Source organism: Mobula birostris, chromosome 23 (genome assembly GCF_030028105.1).
Source record: "Mobula birostris isolate sMobBir1 chromosome 23, sMobBir1.hap1, whole genome shotgun sequence".
NCBI classification, from domain to species: Eukaryota; Metazoa; Chordata; class Chondrichthyes; order Myliobatiformes; family Myliobatidae; genus Mobula; species Mobula birostris.
The window spans coordinates 9,504,486-9,529,826 of NC_092392.1; the positions used below are offsets into that span (position 1 = coordinate 9,504,486).

Genomic DNA, 25,341 nt, shown 5'->3' on the forward strand with positions numbered 1-25,341 from the left:
TCCCTCTACCAGTAAATGTTCCCCGTGCCATTGGCTGCAACACAAACCCAAAGTATGATTGATCCACCCCCTTGCTTAACAGTTGGAGAGGTGATCTTTTCATGAAATTCTGCACCCTTTTTTCTCCAAATATACCTTTGCTCATTGCAGCCAAAAAGTTCTATTTTAACTTCATCAATCCACAGGATTTGCTTCCAAAATGCATCAGGCTTGCTTAGATGTTCCTTTGAACCTTTTGAATAGAACTGTTCAAAAGAGCAGTGCATGCAAGACCGCCCAAGAATCTCACAGAACTAGAAGCCTTTTGCAGGGAAGAATGGGTGAAAATTCCACAAACAAGAATTGAAAGACTCTTAGATGGCTACAGAAAACATTGGCTGTGATACTTGCCAAAGGGGGTGTTACTAAGTACTGACCATGCAGGTTGCCCAAACTTTTGCTTCAGGCCCTTTTCCTTTTTTGTTACTTTGAAACTGTAAAAGATGGAAATAAAAAAAGTTTTCTTGCTTAAAATATTAAAGGAATGTGTCATCTTTAACGTTATGCCCTTTTGGAAATCAGTTCAACTTTTTCTCGCTTAGCTATTCACAGTAACAGAAATTTTGACCGGGGTGCCCAAACTTTTGCATGCCACTGTATACAACCATACAGTGTTCCATCAGACCAAGGTGCAAACACAGAACATATAACTCACACACTACTGTACACATGTATACAGCCAAACGAAACAATGTTCCGTCAGACCAAGGTGCAAACACAGAACATATAACTCACACACAACTGTACACATGTATACAGCCAAACGAAACAATGTTCCTTCAGACCAAGCTGTACAATACAGCACATATAACTCACAAAGATGCACGTAAACTAATATTCCCACAAATAAATTCACAAATAATAAGGTGCATATACAAGTTTAAAAAGTAAACAGTATAACGTTACTGGCGCTTCATACGTGATGAAATACATGCATGGTAGTAGGGAGTTAAGTATTATTACGGCATGGGATCTGTCTCCCATGCTAACTGTTCTTTTCTCATTGCTATAGCACCTCCTGCCTGATGGTAGGGGAGTTCACAGAGATTGTTGAATGGACGGAAGGGATCACTAACAATGCGTTCATGGTGCTTCTGATAAATACCTGTAACGGGTGGAAAAGAGACCCCGATGATCCTTCCAGCAGTCCTTGCTACCCTTTGTAAGGACTTGCTGTTCCTACAAAGACTAAAGGTAAGACCTAGGACTAAAAGTAAAAATCCGTTATGGTTTAACTTTGCTCCAGTGGATCCTTTGCTCTGAGATCATCAACTAATGTAGCTCCATCACACATGAACCTATCCAAAATTACCCATTCCCTGGTTAGTTCCACATTTTTTATCTCCATTTTGAAACACTTTACCATTACTTTGCAAATTGATTAAGTTATGTGAAGATTAAAGCCATTTACAAATAATTCAGTACCTTACAAGATATCGTAATTTATTGATTCGTACTCTGTCAGACAGCAAAGCAACTGTTAGATGATCTGTAAACTACTTCCATGAATGTCTTCTTTCTCAACTCCACCTAAAATGGGTTGTATCATCATCTTTCGAGCCAAGGTCACTTTTCTTGACTGTATTGATTAAAGAAGCACTGCCCCCTACTTTGAATTCCCTATCCTTCTGAAATGCCATAGTGTGCAGGAATGTTGAGCTCCCAGCCTTAGTCACCTTGCAACCACGTCTGTAATAGCTTACTATCATACCCACTTTTTGCTGTTTGGTATTGAGGATGTACGTAGGCACTCAAATAATGAACCTTCAAAATTGTTTCTCCCCCCCTGCTATTTTTCACAGCTTTTCCCTACTCTAGTTCTACTTGCAGATTTCAGACTGTCAAAGCACAAAGTAAATTACAGACAGAATATTACCATAGAACAGCGACAGAAAGAGACCACAGATGTTCATGCTAAAACTACCTCTATAGCTCCAAATATTGAAATCTGTCCAACAAGGCAGAAAACACATCTGTGGAGAGGAAGTAGCATGTATAGTTGGATAGAAAGTTACTTGATGGACTGAATGGAAAATTTGACAAATGCTTTGTTTCTGATTATTTTTAATTCATCTCCTGAAATTTACATAAACTGGCAGAAAGATGTTCAGCAGTACCATACTCATGTTATTGTGACTATGGGTGCCCTTTTCAACAGTTAACTCTCTGAGTAATTATTGCCTTAGGCTGGGTTTCTGGATTCCAAAAGTAATCTGATATTAAATGAGCAAGTTTGTCAAATCTGTGAAATTACAATTACTTCATGGTTGTAAATGAAGAATTGGAAATGGTCTTTCACTTCTGTGTTTCACTTCTAGAGGGTTGCAATGTGCTTGTACACATTCTCCAGGATTTTATTGGAGAATTTAAGATAGAGTACAATTACCTCGGCAATGACCAAAGGAATGCGAGACCATCTTGACTTCTGTCTGTTAAAATGTACAGCCCTTACCTCAAGTCAAATTTATTTATAAAGCACATTTAAAAACCCTTTGCTGAAAAGTTGCATTCTGAAATTTCTAAGCACGTTCAGTCTGCCTTGTTTTAAGGGTTGTCATGCTCTATGTGCCCTCTAATCATTTTGTAATTCAAGATGAATATAGGTCAATACAGCAACATCCTAGTACTGTCCAGAAGAGTATCGGCCTGGAATGTTGACTGTTTATTCATTTTTATAGACACTGCCTGACCTGTGTGTGTTGCTCTGGATTTCCAGCACCTATAGAATACCTTGTGCTTAACATGCTAGTATGTTGGGTTTTTACAGATTTTGAAGGAAAGACAACATCTTTCATCATTGGGTGTACTATTTCTGATAGATGTTTGGACTGTGATTTTAAAGAACAAAAGTATTTTGCAGGAAATTGTGAAATGAAATGAATAGACAGTGAGGAACAAGAAGCTGCAACTGCCCTGCTACTGTCTGTTCCTCATGCTGTTGAGCACATGTTCAGCTGTGTAAGATAAAAGGTGTTTACTAAAGCTTCAATATGTGAATGTCAGCGGGACATTATAATCTCCCTGCACTTTTTATTTCTGGCAGGTGACAGCTATGCAGGCACTAACACTTTTTTAGGACATTGTGATGTGCCACAATGTGTATGCTCACTATCGGTCACACATAATGCCCGAAAACATTAATTAAAGAGCTGAATTTTGCAACCAATGTGCAATTGTAAATTTCCAATAGTATCCAGTGTAAATAAAATTTTCCCTGCCTTTGTCCAAAATTTCTGGAAGTTATGGTTTCTAGAGTTATGCACCTTGCATGAATAAAAAGTTGATATTTTTTGGCTCTGTTCCCACCCTCACCTATCATTGAAATGACAGATTGCAGCGACAATTTTGCCAAATAAAAAATATCACAACATATGGAGGTGCCTGGCAAGAATGCAGAATGCTTTCACGGTATGTGAAGTGATAAACAGGACATAGCCTAATGGGGACAGTGGTACAGTAACTATAAAAAAGTAGTCACTTCCCTCCTTGGAAGTTTTCATGCTTTAGTGTTTCACAACATTGAATCACGGTGGATTTAATTTGTTTTTTTTGACACTGATCAACAGAAAATGACACTTTCATGTCATAGTGATAACAGATCTCTACAAAGTGATCTAAGTTAATTACAAATATAAAACACAAAATAATTGATTGCACAAGTATTCGCCTCCCTTTAATATGACATGCCAGAATCACCACTGGTGCAACCATTCGGTTTTAGAAGTCACATAGTTAGTTAAACAGAGATCTGTGTGCAGTCAAGGTGTTTCAATTGATTGCAGTAAAAATACATCTGTATCTGGAAGGTCCAACTGCTGGTGAGTCAGTACCTTGGCAAAAACTACACCATGAAAACAAAAGAACACTCCGAGCAACTCTGTAAAAAGGTTTTGGAAAAACAAAAGTCAGGAGATGGATACAAGGAAATTTCCAAGTTACTGAATATCCCTTGGAGTATGGTTAAGTCAATCATTAAGAAATGGAAAGAATATTACACAGCTGTAAATCTGCCTAGAGCAGGCCGTTTCAAACACTGATTGATTGGTCAACAAGGGGACTAGTGAGGGAGGCCACCAAGAGACCTATGACAACTCTGGAATAGTTACAAGCTTTCGTGCTGAGATGGGAGAGACTGTGCATACAACAACTTTTGCCTGGGTGATTCACCAGTCGCAGTTTTATGGAAGACTGGCAAAGAGAAAGCCACTGTTGGGAAAAAAAACTCACATGAAATCTTGGTTTGAGTTTGCCAGAAGGCACGTGAGAGACTCTGAAGTCAGCTGGAAGAAAGTTCTATGGTCTGATGAAACCAAACAATGAGCTTCTTGGCCATCAGACTAAACGCTATTTGTGACGCAAGCCAAACTCCGCATATTGTCAAAAACACACCATTCCTACCGTGAAGCATGGTGATGGCTGCTTCATGCTGTGGGGATGCTTCACTGCAGCAGGCCCTGGAAGAATGGTGAAGGTAGAGGGTAAAACGAATGCAGCAAAATACCGTATAAGGAAATCCTGGAGGAAAACCTGATGCAGTCTGCAAAGCTATACAGGAATGGCTTGAAAACAACAAAATTAATGTCCTGGAGTGGCAAAGTCAGAGTCCAGACCTCAATCCAATTGAGAATTTGTGGCTATCCACACAGACACAAGGCTGTAATTGCTGCTAGAGGTGCATCTACTAAATACTGACTTGAAGCAGGTGAGTAATTATGCAGTCAAGTATTTTGTGTTTAATAATTGTAATTAATATAGACCAATTTGTAGAAATTTGCTTTCACTTTGACACAAAAGTCTTTTCTGTTGATCAATGTCAACAAAGCCACTGTGATTCAATGTTGTAGAACAATAAAACATGAAAACTCCCAAGGAGGTGAATACTCTTTTTAGGCACTGTATTTCTGGTTGCTAGTCGCTCCTTTTCTTTTCTTGCTATTATGGGTGATATTGATTCGGGGCGGCCTGCAGATAATGAACACTGAGCTGAACGGAATATGCCTGGATTCTTTCGATTTTGTGTTTCATATCCTGTGTTCATCACTCCTTTTTTTGTTACTGTTTGTGCAACTTGTGTGTTTTTTTGCGCATGTTGGCGGGGAGGGGGTGGTTGGGTTGATGCTTTTCTCTGGGTTTCCAGGTTCGCTTTGCCTATGGGGAAGACCAACGCCAGGGATGTATACTCTGTACGTACCTTGATAGCATACATTCTTTGAATCTTGAACCTTTAATTAGTTTGGCACATCATGGGGCAAAGGACTGTTCCTGTGCTGTACGTCCTAGCAAACTAACTGGAAAACTCCAGCAGGCCCATCTTTTATACTTCAAACGTATGACACTCCAGTTGAGGAAATAAGTTTGACAGTGATGACTACTGCAACCAATTAGCCACAATCCCAATCTGTGATATGCAGTAGGCAATGGCTGCTTGCTTGAGATACAAACCACAAAGTTCATCCCTAATATACAGACTAGTTTTGAGATCCCCTTTGTGCTTAGTATTTACTTGACAGGCCAGCAGTTATTCCCAATTTCAACACAAACACACTGAGCTTTTATGGAGCAGACGTAGCTGAAAGTGATAGAATGATCATACAGTCATTACTGATGGTCAGCACAGAACACATTAGCAAATAGCCAGCTTACACAAAATGCACCTCAAAATATGCTAATATTCAAACAACAGTAAAGTCAGAAGCAGATTATCAATTTCAAAGATATTGGTTTGGGGTTAAAATTGGCCTTAAAACTATGGAAAATTCCTCAATTTTTTTATCCTCAATTGTAAAATGTGATTTTTTTTTCTTATGCTTATCTGAGAAAGCTGATTCAGTCTCAACTGAATGCTCCATTGGAAAAACTTCCCCTTTGACAAAGCAGAAATTGGTCTGCACTACACAAGAATATTGGACTATGTTAATATGCTTCAGTCTGTGGGTTGGGACTTTGCTATGTGCCTGTCTCTTTACCTTGAAAAATGTTCATAAGTTATTCTTTCTTAAGTCACAGACCCTCTTATTGACAATTTCGTCAGGACTGTGCCAAAACATGACAGGAGAGGGAAAATCAGTCACAGGGAAGAACTCAGAATTCTTTATAACTCAATTTCAGTAGCCACCAAAATCTATAAAAAGTTAGTTCTTTAAGTACTTTTCAACACCCTTCCAGTCACTTCTGGTAAGATGGCGGCGTGCTTGGATGCAGCAGCCTCTGAGGCAAACCAAACATGCTATTGTCTTTTTTTTTAAATTTCATTTTTAGATGGCAAGACACTGTTGGACATTAAGAACTTCAAGTATTGCGGAGCAGACTCGATGGGCTGAATGGACTAATTCTGCTCCTATGTCTTATGGTCTCATGCCCCTCTACCTTTCATTATTTCATCCTCAAATTTTGCCACAAAGGCATCAATTCCATTATCTAAATCATTGACAAACAATGTGAAAAGCAGTGGTTCCAATACTGACTGCTGAGGAACACCACAAGTTACCGGCAGCCAACCAGCAAAGACCCCTTTTATTCCCACTCGTTGCCTCCTGCCTGTCAGACATTCCGCTATCCATGCCAGTATCTTTCCTGTATCGCCACAGGATTTTATCTTGTTAAACAGACTTGCGTGGTGACTTATCAAATGCCTTCTGAAAATCCAAGTAAATGACAGCCACTGACTCTCCTTTATCCACCCTACTTGTAACTTCATCAAGGAACTCTAACAGATTTGTCAGGCAAGATTACCTTTACAGAGACCATACTGAATCTGGCTTATTTTATCACTAGTCTCCATGTACCTTGAAACCTCATTCTTAGTAATAGACTCCAACACTTTCCCAAACACTGAGGCTAGGATAACTGGCCAATAATTTTCTTTCTTTAGCCTTCCTCCCTTCTTAAAGAGCACCTGGGACCATGCCAGAATCAAGTGATTCTTGAAAGACCATGCCCAATACATCCATTATCTCTTTAGCAACCTCTCTCAGAACTCTGGGGTGTAGTCCATCTGGCTCAGGTGGCTTATCCACCCTAAGACATTTTAGTTTGCCTAGCACCTTTTCCTTCGTAATATCAATGGCACTCACTCCTGCTCCCTGAAACTCATCGACCTCTGACACACTGCCAGTGTTTTCCACATTGAAGACAAAAGGAAAGTACCCATTAAGTTAAACTGCCATTTTTTTTTGTTCCAGCAGTACTACCTCATCAGCATAATTTTCCAGTGGTCCAATGTCAACTCTCACCTCCCTTTTACTCATTACATAAATGAAAAAACTTTGTTTCCTGCTTTATATTATTAGCTAGTTTGCCCTCATATTTCATCTTTTCCCTTCCTATAGCTTTTTGTTACCTTTTGAAGAATTTTAAGTTTCCCAATCATCCAACTTCCCACACTTTTTTGCTACCTTATATACCCTTTTATGCAGTCCTTAACTTCCCTTGTCAGCCATGGATACCTGCCCCTGCCATTTGAGAACAACATCTTTCATGGGACATATCTATCCTGCACCTATTCCCAGAAACCTCAGCTACCTCTGCTCTGCCGGCATTCCTGCCAATATCCTCCTCCAATCCACCTGGGCAAGCTCCTCTCTCATGCACCTGTAATTCTCTTTATTGCATTGCGATACTGAAATATGTGACTTGTGCTTCTCCCTCTCAAACTACAGTATGAATTGAATCATATTATGATTACTGTCTCCCTAAGGGTTCCTTTACGTTAAGCTTTCTAATAAGATCTGGGTTATTACACAACACCCACTCTAAGATTGCCTTTCCCCGGGTAGGCTCAAGTACAAGCTGCTCTAAAAAACCATCTAGTACGCATTCAGCAAATTCTTTCTCTTGCAAGCAAGTGCATGGGGTAGGTATTGCTGAAGAAGCAAAGCAATTGAAGCAGGACTTTGACAACTTAGAAGAATTGGCCAAAAAGTAGCAGATGGCATACAGTATTGGTAAATGTATGGTAACTCATTCTGGTAAAAGGAATAATAGTACAGACTATTATCTAAATGGGGAGAAAATTCAAACATCAGAGGTGCAGAGAGACTTGAGACTCTTTGTGCAAGACTCCCAGAAGGTTAATCTACAGGTTGAGTCTATGGTAAAGTAGGCAAATGCAATGTTAGCTTTCATTTCAAGGGGAATAGAATAGGAGATGATAAAGAGCCTTTATAAGACACTAGTCAGGCCACACTTGGAGTATTGTCAGGTCTTGGGCCCCATATCTCAGAAAGGATGGGTTGCCATTTGAGAGTCCAGAGGAAGTTAACGATGATAATTCCAGGAATGAAGGGGTTAACTCATTAGGAACGTTTGGCAGCTTTGGGTCTGTACTCACTGGAATTTAGAAGAATGCATGGGGATCTCGTTGAAACCTACCAAATGCTGAAAGGACTAGATAGGGTGGATGTTGAGAGAATGTTTACTCTGGTGGGGGTATCCAGATCTGGAGGGCACAGCCTCAAAATTGAGAGGTGACCTTTTAGGACAGAGGTAAGGAGGAATCTTTTAGCCAGATACTAGTGAATCTACGGAATGCTGTGCCCCAGAATGCAGTGGAGGCCAAGTCTGTGGGTATATTTAAAGCTGAAATTGACAGTTTCCTGATTGGGCAGGGCATCAAAGAATATGACGAGACGGCAGGTGTATGGGGTTGAGTGGCATCTGGGATCAGCCATGATGGAATGGCAAAACAGATGTGATGGGCTGAATGGCCTAATTCTGCTCCTAGTTGTATGGCCTTCTGGACTTGGTGATGATTATGCTGCTGCCCGCGTCAGAGAGGCTTTAGTGCGTGAAGGCAGAAGGTGTGCTTTCTAACAGAACACGTTTGTCTCATTTGCTTTCCTTGTGATCACAAGACCCTATTGGACATTGGTAATATGGAATGCTGCAGGTCTGGTTCACTAGTTTGTTGGCAGGACAGATGGTGGGGGGTGGGGGGCAGGGTGGCTTTGATTGTAATGCAGACTAGGAACTCATGCCATGATGGCACCTGTTGCAGACACCAGGAGAGATGATGCCAGAGGCAGTATGGCGCGGTGTTCGTGCTGGTGTCAGTGCTGCTCTCCAGTGCTTGCTCGATGGAAGACTCTATGGACTGTGTTTGTCTTCAGACTTCTGCAGACTTATTCTTGCCCTCAACATCCATGGACTCAAGTACTTGGACTATATTTCACTTTGTGTGTGACTGCATGTTTACTGCTATCTCACATGAGTTGTATATACCTGGTGCTGCATATGATCGTTGGCACTGTGTTCTGCACCTTGCCCTGAAGGAATGCTGTTTCATTTGGCTGTACTCATGGGTATTCATGCAAGCTTGAACTCGAACACCCCTTTCAACTTTTTGCATACATGCAGTTGGGCCTAAATTTTGTATTGATGTAGTTATGATCTTTGACAACTCTACTTCATTTCCATCTTTTTAAGACTTGGTAGTGCTTAAGATCTATGTTGACCATACCGAACACAGGAGTATGGAATACTTTTAGTTAAATCTCCTTGTGCCAAGATCAAATAGGAAACAAACTGCATTCACAATAAATATTAAAAACAAGAGAAAATCTACAGATGCTGGAAATCCAAGCAACACACACACAAAATGCTGGAAGAACTTAGCAGGCCAGGCAGCATCTATGGAAAACAGTACAGTCAACGTTTTGGGCCAAGACCTATAATCAAGTCCTGATGAAGTGTCTCGACCCAAACCGTCGACTGTACTCTTTCCTGTAGATGCTGCCTGGCACACAATAAATACTGCCCATTAAACATTAAAGGCAGGTGCACTATATTAAATTCAGAGCAAAACTTCCTTTACATAACCCCATTAGAACCTTGGGCATGAACCACTCAGCATCCTTGCAAGACTTGTACTTCAATGAGGAACACTCCTAAAGCGATATCAATCAATTATCAAACCAAGATAGTTACACCTCTCTCAATATAACAGCAAGGTGGATTGTTTCAGAAGTAAGGAAGACACAGGTTTAAAATGATATAAAAGTGATTTCTTGTAATTGTAATTGTATTGTAAATTGTATCAGTCTCTACTGTTCCTTGGATTCTTCAGCTGCATGGAGATGGGGAGTCTCCTGCCTGGGCAACGGCTTGCTCTCCATATCATACTGCCCTGGTTTGTGTATCACGTAGACAGCTCAGACGCAACATCCATGGTTGACCCTGACCAACGGCTTAATCTTGTAATTGAAACATCTGTGTACCAGGAAATGCCTCATATGGTGTAAAAGCACTTGCTTCACAGCTGGATTCCTGGCTTAATTTTCAGATGTTCTGGGGTAAACAGATTGAAATTTATAAATTGCCATTTTAATTGTTAAATATAAGGACAACTGACCAGTACCTCCTTGTGTAATTTCACTACAATCCGTATCTCTCTACACATTTTTATATTTTCTCTTATCTTCCCTCATTGTCATGTTTAGCTTTGAAAGCTGAAGGGTGATCTTCTTGAAACATACAGGATGCTAAGAACCATGGCAAGGTAGGTATCAAGATTTTTTTCATTAATGGGATATCTTGCTTGAGAGGCAGAGTTTCAAGGTAAGGGGCCAGACACTTAAAACCAAAATACATAGAAATTTCTTCTCGTTGAGGATGGTGAATCTCTGGAATTTTCTGCTGAGACAGTTGTGGCAGCAAGCTCTTGGGAAGTGCTTAAAATGGGTAAAAACACTTTTGAAAGATGGCGATTGACAGGATTGAGGATCTGCCATACAGAAGGAATTGAGTCCTAGGGTAAATCAGCCATGATCATATTGAATAGTGGGATAGGTTTGAAGGCTGAGTGGTCTCTACTTCTGCTTCTGTTTTCTTATGTTCAATTACTAGTCCATCATTGGCACAGTCTAAATCCTGACAGCATTCCACCTCAAAGCGTTCTGGCAGTACCACTCCAGAGGGACTGCACTACTTCAAAAAAAATTGCTTAGGGTAATAGGGATCAGCACTAAGTCCTGATCTTGTCAACTACACCAAACCCTAAAAGATGAGTGCAGAGTTTGTATGTTCCTGTCAGGATTAAAGGCAAAGTGAATAAGAATAAGGAACCTTGGTTCTCAAGGGATATTGGAACTCTGATAAAGAAGAGAGAGATGTATAACATGTATAGGAAACAGGGAGCAAATAAGGTGCTTGAGGAGTATAAAAAGTGCAAAAAAATACTTAAGAAAGAAATCAGGAGGGCTAGAAGGAGACATGAGGTTCCTTTGGCAGTCAAGGTGAAGGATAATCCATAGAGCTTCTACAGGTATATTAAGAGCAAAAGGATAGTACGGGATAAAATTGGTCCTCTTGAAGATCAGAGTGATCGGCTATGTATGGAACCAAAAGAAATGGGGAGATCTTAAATGGGTTTTTTTGCGTCTGTATTTACTAAGGAAACTGGCATGGAGTCTATGGAATTAAGGGAAACAAGTAGTGAGGTCATGGAACCTATACAGATTGAGGAGGAGGAGGTGCTTGCTATCTTGAGGCAAATCAGAGTAGATAAATTCCCAGGACCTGACACGGTATTCCCTCGGATCTTGAAGGAGACTAGTGTTGAAATTGACGGGGCCCTGGCAGATATATTTAAAATGTCAGTATCTATGGGTGAGGTGCCAGAGGATTGGAGGATAGCACATGTTGTTCCGTTGTTTAAAAAAGGCTCTAAAAGTAATCTGGGAAATTATAGGCTGGTAAGTTTGATGTCGGTAGTAGGTAAATTATTGGAAGGAATACGAAGAAATAGGACCTACAAGTATTTGGATAGACAGGGACTTATTAGGGAGAGTCAATGTGGCTTTGTGCGTGGTAGGTCATGTTTAACAAATCTATTAGAGTTTTTCGAGGAGGTTACCAGGAAAGTGGATGAAGAGAAGGCAGTGGATGTTGTCTACATGGACTTCAGTAAGACCTTTGACAAGGTCCCACACGGGAGGCTATTTAGGAAGATTTAGTCGCTAGGTATACATGGAGAGGCAGTAAATTGGATTAGACGTTGGCTCAATGGAAGAAGCCACAGAGTGGTAATGGAGGATTGCTTCTCTGAGTGGAGGCCTGTGACTAGTGGTGTGCCACAGGTTCAGTGCTGGGTCCATTGTTATTTGTCATCTATATCAATGATCTGGATGATAACGTGGTAAGTTGGATCAGCAAATTTTCTGATGATACAAAGATTGGAGGTGTAGTGGACAGTGAGGAAGATTTTCAAAACTTGCAGAGGGACTTGGACCAGCTGCAGAAATGGTCTGAAAAATGGCAGATGCAGTTTAATACAGACAAGGGTGAGGTATTGCACTTTGGAAGGACAAACTAAGGTAGAACATACAAGGTAAATGGTAGGGCACTGAGAAGTGCAGTAGAACAGAGGGATCTGGGACTACAGATACAAAATTCCCTAAAAGTGGTGCCACAGGTAGATGGGGTCATAAAGAGAGCTTTTGGTACATTGGCCTTTATAAATCAAAGTATTGAGTATAAGAGTTGGAATGTTATGGTGAGGTTGTATAAGGCTTTGGTGAGGCGAGTTTAGAGTATTGTGTGCAGTTTTGGTTACCAAATTATAGGAAGGATATTAATAAGGTTGAAAGAGTGTAGAGAAGGTTTACAAGGATGTTGCCGGGACTTGAGAAAGTGAGTTACAGAGAAAGGTTGAATAGGTTAGGACTTTATTTCCTGGAGCGTAGAAGAATGAGGGGAGATTTGATAGAGGTATATAAAATTATGATGGGTATAGATAGAATGAATGCAAGCAGGCTTTTTCCACTGAGGCAAGGGGAGAAAAAAACCAGAAGACATGGGTTAATGGTGAGGGGGGAAAAGTTTAAATGGAACATTGGGGGGGGGGCTTCACACAGAGAGTGGTGGGAGTGTGGAATGAGCTGCCAGATGAAATGGTAAATGCGGGCTCACTTTAAACATTTAAGAAAAACTTGGACAGGTACATGGATGAGAGGTATATGGAGGGATATGGTCCAGGTGCAGGTCAGTGGGACTTGGCAGAAAAATGGTTTGGCACAGCCAAGAAGGGCCAAAAGGCCTGTTTCTGTGCTGTCATGTTCTATGGTTCTATGAATAATTTTTAAAAATTGACCTTAGTTTTTAAGACTGTACAAGGAAGTCAAATTTTACCAAGCTACTTTTTTTAAAGTTTTTATTACATGGCTCTTTGATCCCTTTGCACTAATTCCTTATTTCCTTTATACTTGTGTACACATGTGGCACCAAGTTTTTCTTTTTCATGGAGTTCATAAAGTTTGCCGAATGGAAATGGACACTTCAGTCCAGTTGGCCCAGATCATCCAAGATATCCCATTCAAGCTGGTCCCATTTGACAATATTCAGCCTAGAACCTTCTAAACCTTTTCAGTCTACGTACTTGTCCAACTGTCTTTTAAAAGTTGTTATTGTACCTGACTCAGCCGCTTCTTTGAGCAGCTCATTCCACATGTATACCACCCTCTGTGCAAACAAAAAGATGCCTCCGAATTCCTATTAAATCTTTTTTCTCTCATCTTAAACCTATGACCTCTAGTTCTTGATTTCCCTAATGCTGGAATAAAGATTGAGTGTATTCCCCTATTTTTGACCCACATGATGATATATACCTTTTAGAAGATTAGCGCAGCTTCCTACATTCTGAAAAATAAAGTCCTAGCCTGTCCAACTAACTAGCAGATGCTCAAGTCCTAGCAACATCTTTCCTATGGAAGGGCGTTGCAAATTAAATGCAATACTCCAAGTGTGCTTTCACCATCATTCTATAAAACCACATCTTTACTCTCCGTGTTTTATAGTCAATTCCCTGACTGATGAATGCACAGCCTTCTTCACCATCCTGTCTACTGTGGCTCCATTTTTAGGGAACCATATACTTGAACTCCAAGGAATTCCCTATGGCTTTACAGTTCACCAGTCAGAAAAGTGTTATCCTGATTTGTCTTCCCAAATGACCATATCTCGCACTTTGCCAATCCTCGACCCACTTACTTAGCAGCTCATGATCCCCCTATAATTTTTGATAATTTTTTTATTGTCCACTGTCCACCAGTTTTAGTGTCATCTGCAAAATTACCAACCATTCTTGGCCAAATCATTGATACTGAAGACAACCAACAAATGCCCAGCAACGACCAAAGAGGCACATCACTCGTCAGACTGAGAAACAACCTTCCACCATCACCTTTGGGTGTAGATGTACAGCTGGGTCTTGACCTGAGGTGTTAGCCCTCTTATAGGCATAGACATAGACATAGTTTACTGATCCAGAGAGAAATTGAGTTTCGTTACAGCTGCACCAAGAATGGAGCATAAATATAAAATACAAAAACCACAAACAATCAAACAACAAAATGCAAACTATGCCAGATGGACATAAGTCCAGGACCAGCCTATTGGCTCAGGGTGTCTGACCCTCCATGGGAGGAGCTGCAAAGTTCAATGGCCACAGGCAGGAACAACCTCCCATGACGCCCAGTGTTGTATCTCAGTGGAATATGGCTGGAGTCCAACAGCAAAAAGTTCAATATCCGGGCTACAAACACGTTCCTCGATCGTAATATGACCAGGATTGCACCATCCGTTGTTAACCAGAACAGCAGCCCCCAACTCCTTTACGCTTACTGCTCTCAGTGCACTTCTGGTCAGCCCGAATGGTCTGGAAGCCCTCCATGGAAAAGTTTTGGTCGGGTCTGTCCACGTGCAGTCCAAGTGGAGAACTCCTCTTCTCCATAAGTCTCTGTTGTTTCGACCCGGTCCTCTTTCCTCACCTTTTTGATCCCCCTCTGCATCCTCTGTGTGTTTTCCTCCAGATTTCAGCCGGGGTGTCCGCCGCTCTGTTCGCTAAACCGGCCGGCATAAGCGCAATCAGCTGGTCCCTGGAATAAACAATGCGACCATACTGCTGCCCCGCTAGTGAGACGTGTCCGAATGTAACTATTTCCAGCGCTAAAAACCCAAATAAAATCTACCATCAAACCAACTGTGTGTCCATTTAGCCAGCTCTCCCTGGAATCGATGAAGTCTAACCTTCTAGAGCAGCCTACCATGTAGAACCTGAGACTGAAGAGATTCTGCAGATGCTGGAAATCTTCAGCAACACATACGAAAAGCTGCAGGAACCCAGCAGGCCAGGCAGAATTTATGGAGGGAAGTGAAAAGTTGGCATTTTGGGCCGAGACACTTCATCAGAACTAGAAAGGAGGAGGGTAGAAGCCAGAAGGGAAGGAGCAGCTGTTGGCTGGTAATAAGATGGTCCAGGAGAGAGTGGGATGAAATAAAATGATGTGAGAAGCTATGAAGTAATGGGTGGAAAAGAGACAAAGGACTGAAGAAGGAATCTGACAAAAGAGGATAGTTACCTACCTTCCCTTTAATCCACTGCCAAACCACTCCCCTACATTTTCCCTCCCGCACTCCTTTGTTTTCCCTTATTCTTATGGCCCCTTCATCATTTCTCTTCCCCTCCCTTGCCCTCATGATCTGCCAATCACCTTCCTCTGTTTCTCTGCTTCCTTCAAATTATTCCTTGGTCTTATCAAATTTCTTCTTCAGCCCTTCGCCTCTTCCACCTATTACCTCCTAGCTTCTTACATGATTTCCTTTCATCCCCACTCTCCTACCCACCTAACTTCCTCCTCTCACCTGTTAGCTTGTGTGCCTTCCCCAGCTTTTTATTTCTGGCTTCTGTCCTCTTCGTTTCCAGTCCTGAAGGATCTTAGCCCAAAATGTTGACTGTTCATTTCCCTCTGTTAATGTAGTCTGACCTACTGAGTTTCTCTAGCAGTTTGTATGTGTTGCTGAATAAACCCCATAGAAACTATATCTACCAACCAGTTCTCATTGACTTTCTTGGTCACATCAAAAAACTCAATTGAGTTTGAAATAGGTAAGACATAATTTCCCGCACACAAAGACGTGCTGACTACTCTAAATCAAGTCTTTCCAAATGTACTTGGATCTTATCCCTCAGAATCCTCTCCAGTAACTTGCCCAATACAAATGTTAGACTTGCTGGTTTATAGTTCTATGTTTCTCTTTCCTGCTTTTCCCTTAATAAAGGCACAACATTCACTACTCCACAGCCGACTGGCACCTGACATGTAGCTAATGAGGATGCAAATACATCAACTAGGGCTTCCACAATTCCTTTTGTTGTCTGCTCAGGAATATATACGAGGGGTGATTAATAAGTTTGTGGCCTAAGGCAGAAGGAGTCAGTTTTAGAAAACCTAGCACAGTTATTTTTCCTACACTTACACACTTAGTCCAGCAGTCGTGGAGCACATGTTTTGAGATATCCATGATGGAGCTAACTGGGTCTAGAAGCCTTAGAAGCCTCTTTAATCCTACGCGTTGGAGCCTCCATACCAGGCACTAATGCTACTAGTCAGAATGCTCCTCACCCTACACCTACAGAAATTTGCTAGTCTTTGGTGACAGACCAAACCTCCTCAAATTCTCAATGAAATATAGGCACTGGTGTGCCACCTTCATGACTGCATTGATCTTGTGCAGTGCCCAGGATAGACAGACATGTTGAAGCCCAGAAACTTGAAGTTGTTCACCCTTTCCACTGTTGACCCCTCAATAAAGATATTCAATGAGTACACTCCTACATCCCCTATACTCTAGGAGTGCACTTGATCCCAGCTGCCTAGACGCGTGCCTCCTTTTTCCTGCCCAGGCCTCAATTTCCCTTGGTATCCTGTGTTCTCAACTCCTGCCATTCCTCCACTTTACAATAACAGGAAAGTGTAGATGTTCAGCTCTCACTATCTCACCTTTATTGTACCAAGACACTGATTCCACCACAATGTTTTAGCTCTATTGTTCCCCTTTCATTCATACCCTTTTTTTTGTTTTTGAATGGCCTATTTTATTTGCATTAAGCTTTGTTAACATTTCATGCTAATGCCAAATACTTTTCTTTCATTCTGTGTCTTTGTACTGCAATCCCAGTCTTGACTCAACAGCACATTATGTTATCCACCCCTGCAGGACTATTACTAATAAGTTCTATTTATATGCTTTTCAGGGAATCTCTGCAGCACTCCTAAGTAATAACTGACCATGGATAAAGGGTGAATCACCATCAGGATGTATGCATTTGCTGAAGGAATAATTTGTTACTTTATCAATTATTATTGTTATTTATTCCAAAATCCTTCTCAGGGTGTGACGTATCTCTTAATAAGCCAGGATACTTTACTTCTGTAGAGCTGACGATTAGAAATAGAATAAGTGAACAGTGGGGTGGGAGTGGGTGGAAGAATGTTGTGTGTATTTGGGAGGGGGGGAAGAGAATAAAGATTACATAGGTGTATCCCAACAACATAATTTTTGAAGGGCAAAATAAATAGGCATCAACAGTGGGAGAGACAGAAATCTAATAAAGATGATGGGAAGGGAAGTGAGGAGTATTTGAGGAGGCAGAGGAGGAGGTAGAAAATATGGGTGGTCTTTTCCATGTTGAAGAATCTGGACTGAGGGGAGGAGGGAGAATATCATTGACACAGAAGGAGGAGAAGAGTCCTGTTGAGACTAAGTGCGGCTGACATAGCAGGAACAGATGATGGAGGAGAATAGAAATCGAAGGAGCGGGTGGAGGCAGAAAGAGAGCCACGGAGAAGGAGGAAGAAATAAAGGAGCAAGTGAGTGATCCTGAGAGGTGAGACTCAGTTGGAGAAAACCTGAGGATGGGGCAATCGGTGGACTTGAGGGGGAGAAAGGAGGAGTTGCAGAGAGACAGCCACATTTTCAACAAAGTAAGCACAATTCAGAGCTAAGAACATTTAAAAAATAGTGACCATGACATAGTTTAAGATTTCTGTTCGCTGTAGAAAAGAAGGGAAACAATCAAAAATAAGAATAATTAATTAAGGGAGGACCCGTTTCAATGGGATGACAGTGAATATGGCCTAGGAAAAACTGACAGGCAAAACTTTAACCTAACAACTAAGTTGTTAACCTAACAACTTTAACTAGAACAATGGCTTCTAGTTAATCTAGGGATTGTTCATAAAACCACCATAAGACATAGGAGCAGAATTAAGCCACTTGACCAACTGAGTTTGCTCTGTCATTTCATTACAGCTGATGTATTATCTCTCTCAAGCCCATTCTCATTCCCTAACAGGAGATCCAACACTGCCCCTTCTCTAGTTGGTACCTCTATGTATTGCTGCAAAAAAACTATCCTGCACACATTTTACAAACTCCAAACCATCCAGCCCTTTTACAGTATGGGCTTCCCAGTCTATGTGTGGAAAATTAAAAGCTCCCACAATCACAACCTTATGCTTACTATAGATATCTGCTATCTCCTTACAAATTTGCTCCTCCACTTCTCGCTCCCCATTAGGTGGTTTATAATACACCCCTATAAGTGTTACTATACCTTTCCCATTCCTCAATTCCACCAAAATAGCCTCCCTAGACGAGCCCCCTAATCTATCCTGCCAGAGCACCGCAGTAATATTTTCTCTGACAAGCAATGCAACACCTCCCCGTCTTGTCCCTCTGATTCTATCACACCTGAAGCAACGAAATCCAGGAATATTTAGTTGCCAATCATACCCCTCCTGCAACCATGTTTCACTAATAGCTACCACATCATACTTCCAGGTATCAATCCATGCTCTAAGCTCATCCACCTTTCTTATAATGCTCCTAGCATTAAAATAAATGCATTTAAGAGATTTTTCACCTCTTATTCTCTGTTTATCACTAACGGTGCAAACAACTTTACCATTTTCTTTTTCTTCCTTCTCAGTAAAAAGACTGTTTACTCTTTTCCCATAGATGCTGTCTGACCTGCTGAGTTCCTCCAGCATTTTGTGTGCTGTACCCATCCACTTAAAGGTTCAAAGTGTTGTGCATTCAGAGATGCTCTTCTGCACACCACTGATGTAACACATGGTTAGTCACCTTCCTGTCAGTCTGAACCAATATGGCTATTTTCCTCCGACCTCTCTCATTAACAAAGCAGTTTTGTCCACTGGATGTTTTTTGTTCATGGCACCATTTTCTGTAAAATCTAGAGACAGTTGTGTTCTGCATGAAAATCCCAGGAGATCAGCAGTTTCTGAGATACCTATAAATACCCTGTAAGACACCAACAGTCATTCCATGGGCAAAAATCACATTTCTTCCCCGTTCTGATATTTGGTCTGAAGAACAGCTGAACCTCTTGACCATGTCTGCATGCTTTTATGCATTAATCAGCCACACAATCGGCTGATTAGATATTTGCATTAAAAAGGAGGCATTCAGGTGTACCTAATAAAGAGGCCACTGAGCATAGGTTATGCAAAGCTTCTCCATGTAGCTTCTCCTTGAGTGCATTACTGAAAATTTATTTGCATTAAATTGCATTTGCCCTGCATTTTGCAATTTCAGCAGTTTTTATAGAGTATGCAACAGCTACTTTCTCCAGCCATTATGTTGCAAAGAAAGCCACAGTTCTAGCACTAAGCTGCTAGGAACCACTTATCTCTAGGATCATCCAATCCTTGTTATTTTTTCTCTATCCCAGATCAATGAAGTTATCATCTCAATACCCTTTTATCACTTAGATCTATTATGTGATGTTTTTAAAAGACACTTGGAAGGGCAGAGAGACGATGTTTTTATTGTCCTACCTTCATTATTTGAGGTATTTTTTTATAAATTATAAATTACTATGATTGCTATGATAGCACATTGCGCATTTAGATGGAAAAGTAGTGTAAAGATTTTTATTCCTCATGTATTTGAAGGATGTAAGAAATAAAGTCAATTCAATTCAATTCATTTTGTTTTCCATTGGTTAACAGTGGCTTATAATCATTTAATCTTGCATACTTGAGAACCAAGGAGAAAAGAATGAGATTTCCACCTAGGTTCTAATGAGGTTAAAAGACAACATTGCAAGCATTTTACTAATTCAATCTTCAGCAAGGAGAACAAGCCATCAGCATTTGTGTGAATTTAATCCATGACCCAGTGATAATGGTACACTGGCATCACTAGGTTTATTCTTCTAAGTGCATTCCAGAATTAATCAATCTTCCATGTATGGTCAAGCTATACAATACGCTGAAACTCCACCCATGATCCAAAGCAATCCCAAAACATTTATATAAGCTACTACCACAAGAACAGTCCTATATTGGTAATAGCCAGTGGTCACAGGTGACACTAACATGCAACAGACATTTCAAACTTAAATTCCATTTGTTTGTGGTTTTCTTTCACAGTGTTAGGGGTCAGAAAGAGCTTGTTGACTCTCTCTTGATTTCCCCACCCCCACTGTTCATACTGCATGGTTTGGTCTGAACAAATGTTTCAGACTTTTAATTTATTTGTTTCATAAAATACATCAGCTGTATGTGAATCTATCTTTCCCTCTTTTTTTTTCTTTCAAGGTGGGGAAGATTTCTGGATTTTTCATGCATGTGAATACTTAGTAAATGTAACACAAGTTGTTTGAATAGTTCATCTGCAGTCTGAGTTCATCTTAGAGGAATGTCCAGTTGGGTGATGTTCAAAGGGATACTTCAATTTTTATTTTATTTACTTACAGATACAATGTGGAATAACCAAGAGGTGGTCATGGGAGACTAAGAAACGGTTACAGGGTTGCCTTGAGTCATGTTCAAGAACTCATCGGAGGACCTGAATGACTGCAGCAGGGTCGTTACAGACTTTATTAGAGCACCTGTGGGTGAGTGCCTCCCCATGAAATTGTTCAGGGTTTTCCCCAGTCAGAAGCCCAAGGTGAACAATGAAATCCGGAACCTGCTGAGAGGCAGATCAGAGGTATTCAAGTCTAGAGATCAAGAATGCTACGAGAAGTGCAGGTATGATCTCTCGGGTGAAATGGAGATTCCAGATTATGCTGAAATCATCTTAGGGATGCTCAAAAGCTGTGGCAGGGTTTCAGTATCATAAACTCCTGCAAAGCTAAATCTTGTGACATAGGAGACAGCAGAGCTTCATTACAGGATGCAACCAATGCCTTCTATGCTTGCTTTGACAACCAGAACAGGAAGAAACCATCGTGCACCCCCATGTCTCCTGGTCTCAGTATCTGAAGATGACGTGTGGGCTGCTTTCAAAAGAGGGAATCCAAGGAAAGCATCCGGTCCAGACAGAGTACCTGGCTGAATACTGAAGACCTGTGCTGACCAGCCGGTTGGTGTGTTCACGGTTATCTTCAATCTCTCACTCCAGCAGTGTGTGGTACCCACCTGCTTCAACCAGGCTTCAATCACACCGATGCCCAAGAACAGGACGGTTCCTGTCTGAATGACCATCACCCGGTGGCACTTACATCCACAGTGATGAAGTGTTTTGAGATGCTGGTGTTGAAGCATCTGCCTGAACGGTGACTTAGATCCGCTCTAATTCACCACCGAAGCAACAGGTCCACAGCAGATGCAATCTCATTTCACACAAACCTGGAACATCTGGACAGCAAAGATGCATACATCAGGATGCTCTTTATCAATCATAGCTCACCATTTAATACCATCATCCCCTCAAAACTAATCAGTAAACTCCAAGACCTGGGTCTCAATACCCCCTTGAGCAATTGGATCCTGGATTTCCTTACTTGTAGACCCCAGTCAGTTCAGACTGGCGAAAACATCTCCTCGACAATCTCCACCCACACAGGAGCACTGCAGGGATGTGTACTTAGCCCCCCGCTCTACTCGTTTACACCCATGACTGTGTGGCTAATTACAGCTCCAACACCATATACAAGTTTGCCGATGACACCACTGTTGTGGGCTGAATCAAAGTGGGTGATGAACCAGCACTCAGGAGGGAGATTGAAAACTTGGCTGAGTGGTGTAATAACAACAACCTCTTACCCAATGTCAATAAGTCCAAGGAACTGATTGTAGACTGCAGGAGACGGCAACCAGAGGAAATCGGAGCACCTGGAGAAAGTCCATGCATTCCATTGGGAGGACACACAGAGACTCCTTACAGAGGATGTCGGGATTGAACTCCTATCCCAGAATCCCTGTGCTCTAGCAGCATCATGCTAACCACTATGCCACCATAGTGGACAGAACTGAAGTCATTTTATTTGAGATAGGAACAAAAATTTCATTGTGTTAAATTTCTAAATCACTATCTTCTGTTTTACATTTTACTCCATAACAAATTTTAGTTATTGTGTTTGTAACCTAGTATTGTACAAAAGGGGGAAAGAATTAGATTTCTAATAAGTGGCGTATTTGGGAATGAGACATTACACTTATCTAACAGTTGGAAGCAGAAGTTTACAACTCTCTCACAATGGCTATTCCACAACAGTGTCTTTCACCTAATGAACAAATTTGGAGAAAAGTGGTAGTGGGTAGGGTGCTCACAAAGGTAACAAGATCACTAAAGATATACGTGATATATTGATAGCTAGAGAAGTAAAGTGGGGGGGGAGGGGGCGGGTGGGTTGGAGCAACCAAAAGAAAAGGGAGATGGATTACAGAGAGAACTGATCACAAAGAGGACTGCAATGAGCACAGTCACTTAAGTATTATCACCCGCAAACATTAAACCAAGCCAACTCAGGCTTGGAATATGATGAAGACAAGCAATTTTCAGGATGATGCCCAGGGGGATTTTTGAATTGTTCAAATAATTGGCTGCTATGCTGTCCTTATTTTTCTTCTGTCATGCACAACGCTCACTTAATAACAAGGGGTCTTCTACCTCTATAGAATGGTCCCTTATTAGGTTAGTATAAAAATATATGGTGACTAAACCAGCAAATAGACAGTCTTGTGGTCTAAAAGCACTCTACACAGTGCCAGACCTGCAAGTTTATCAATCACAGCTCCTGACAGCAGAGAAAATCCTTGCTGGGGGGTGGAAATATGCCAAAATAAACTAATTAGTTTCCTGATGGCAAAGCAAAGACCTTTTTCATCATATCAACTGTCCTGAATTGAAGCAGCCATGCTTACCTTGTCGTGTGTTGTATTGTCTCATTTGTACCTCTTCCACACAGTCTGCCGCAAACCAGCCAGTCCGACCCTTCACTGTCCCTTCCCAGAAGCCTCCCTCGCCGATGCTCAGCACTGCAAAAGAGGTGGAATGTACGATTAGGTATACTTTGAACCAGATAAAGTCTAAAGGGGGGAGGGGGTCATAAAGTTTTTATGCAATAATCTGCCTGAGTTCCAGACAGCAAGGTTTGCAAATATTGAACTGCACTTCATCACTGACACACACATACAGACAATACTTTAATAAATTTTGCCATTCACCATGGCATTGAGAACATTAAAAAGTAATTACCATTAAAAATCAGTATTTGATTTTCTGAGCTGTATATGTTGGATCTGTGGTTCATCACAAAAAACGGTCAGAAATAGAAAGTGGGCCTTAAGCTGAGTATATTCTTGCCTCCTGACAACAATATCTATTCAGTGGTGTTGTAGAGCCGTCTCCTGTTCTCCAAAACTAGCCAAATCTCTTGTACAGCTATACCAGTGCAACTTCAACATTGTTATCTACCTGACAAATTGGAAGATTACCCAGGTAGACCTATCACAAAAAGCAGAACAAGTCCACCCAGCTAAATACCATTTCTTCAGGCAATTAATTATCAACAAAAGTGTTGGAAGGTGTTACCAATAATGATATCAAGTGGCACTACTAATGCTCAGTTTCAGTTCTTTTAGGAGCATACAGCAACAGGCCTCATTATAGGCTTAGCCTTAGCAAATGCCAGAGGCAAGGTAAATAAGACTGTCTTTCATATCAAGGCACGATCTGATCAAATGGGATCCTCGTGAAACTGAAGTCAAACTGAAGGTGATCATGGTGGCTGGAACTGCAGATATGATGTACATCAGAGCAGTGTCTTGAACCCTCTCATCTTCAGATTCTTCATCAAAGGCCTCCTTTCCATCAAAATGTCCGTAGTTGTACAAACATTCAGATTAGCAGGACTGGGGCACTTGGCTCTGTATGCCATGCCAACTGTGACAGTTATTAGATTGTGGCTGACCTGAGGGCAGCCTGTAGTACATGTTCCAGTCTAGCAAAGTAACCTTTCAAACTTTTACCACCTCTGCTTAAAGTACTCATTCTCAGAGATATCTTCAATGTATTAGTATCTTTTCTTATATTAAAAATACCAGTACTGTACTGTACACCTCAATATAAATATGGTCTAACTAATACCCTCTATCAATAAAGCTTTACCTCTATAATTTTGTACTCTATTCTACTGAAATTAATGGCAAAGTGTAGCACCTGCTTAGACCCAATCATGGCCATGTGAAGCCATGTGAGCAGGCGGTGGATGGTCGTATGAGCAGCTCGTGCATATCACGAGTCCTGGTTATGCAAACACTGATGCTAGGCAGACAATCTCTGTAGAGTATTGATAATAGGTAGAGTCACCTGTCTTGTAAAGACACTGCCTAGAAAAAGCAATGGCAAACCACTTCTGTAGGAAAATTTGCCAAAAGCAATCATGGTCATGGTCATGAGTAAAGAATAAGAACCACAGCATGAAGAGGGTCTTCCCCTCAGGCATTAATCAGATGAAAGACCATGATCGTCCACATAATACAATATGGCACATGAAGATGATGCTGGATAAAGAGTTACTTGTCAACTATACTAGCCTTTTATGAATAGTGGACACCCAGATCCTCTGTATTTCAAAAATATGCAATTTCTTTCATTTAGATAATATGCCTCTTTCATTTCTCTTGTCAAAGGGGACAATTTCACATTTTTTACTTTCCATTCACCTATTCGCGTAACTACCTTTATTTTATGTCTCCTTTAACTTCCTTCACAACTTCCTTTCCTTGATATCTACATATCATTACCAAATTTAACAACCAGTTCTTAATCTCAAATCAATTATTCAAATTGGGAATAATTGAGGTCTCAGTAGAGATTCCTTTGGTACAACATAAATTACATCTTACCAACCCACTGTCGACCCATCTATTCTTAATTGTTATTTCGTGTCAGCTAACCAATCTTTGATCCGAGCCAATATCCTCCTAAAGAATGAGCGTGTTTTTAGCAATAACCTTTGACGTGGTATCTTATCAAATGTCTTCTATAAATTACATTTCCTTCTTTACCACAGAACATATTATTTCTTCAATGAACTCCAATAAATTGGTTGAGCATAATTTCTCTTACACAAAAGCATGCTGACTTTGCCCAGTAACTTTGAATTTTTCTAAATATCCTGCTATACCATCTACAATAACAACCATTAATATTTTCCCTTTGGCAGATGATAAACTAAAAGGCATGTAGCTTCCTGCTTTTTGTTGCTTT

The 25,341-nt window shown here is 40.9% G+C and overlaps 1 protein-coding gene across 15 annotated transcripts in view; it reads right to left on the reverse strand.

Moving 5' to 3' along the window:
* Positions 1-25,341, reverse strand: part of shank3a (SH3 and multiple ankyrin repeat domains 3a) — a 1,072,328-nt gene that overhangs the window by 316,521 nt on the left and 730,466 nt on the right. For all 15 annotated transcript variants that reach the window (XM_072241114.1, XM_072241121.1, XM_072241124.1 and 12 more), the window contains one exon: positions 22,992-23,105. In XM_072241114.1, the coding sequence (XP_072097215.1) occupies positions 22,992-23,105 (114 nt within the window). The remainder of the gene's footprint in view (positions 1-22,991; positions 23,106-25,341) is intronic.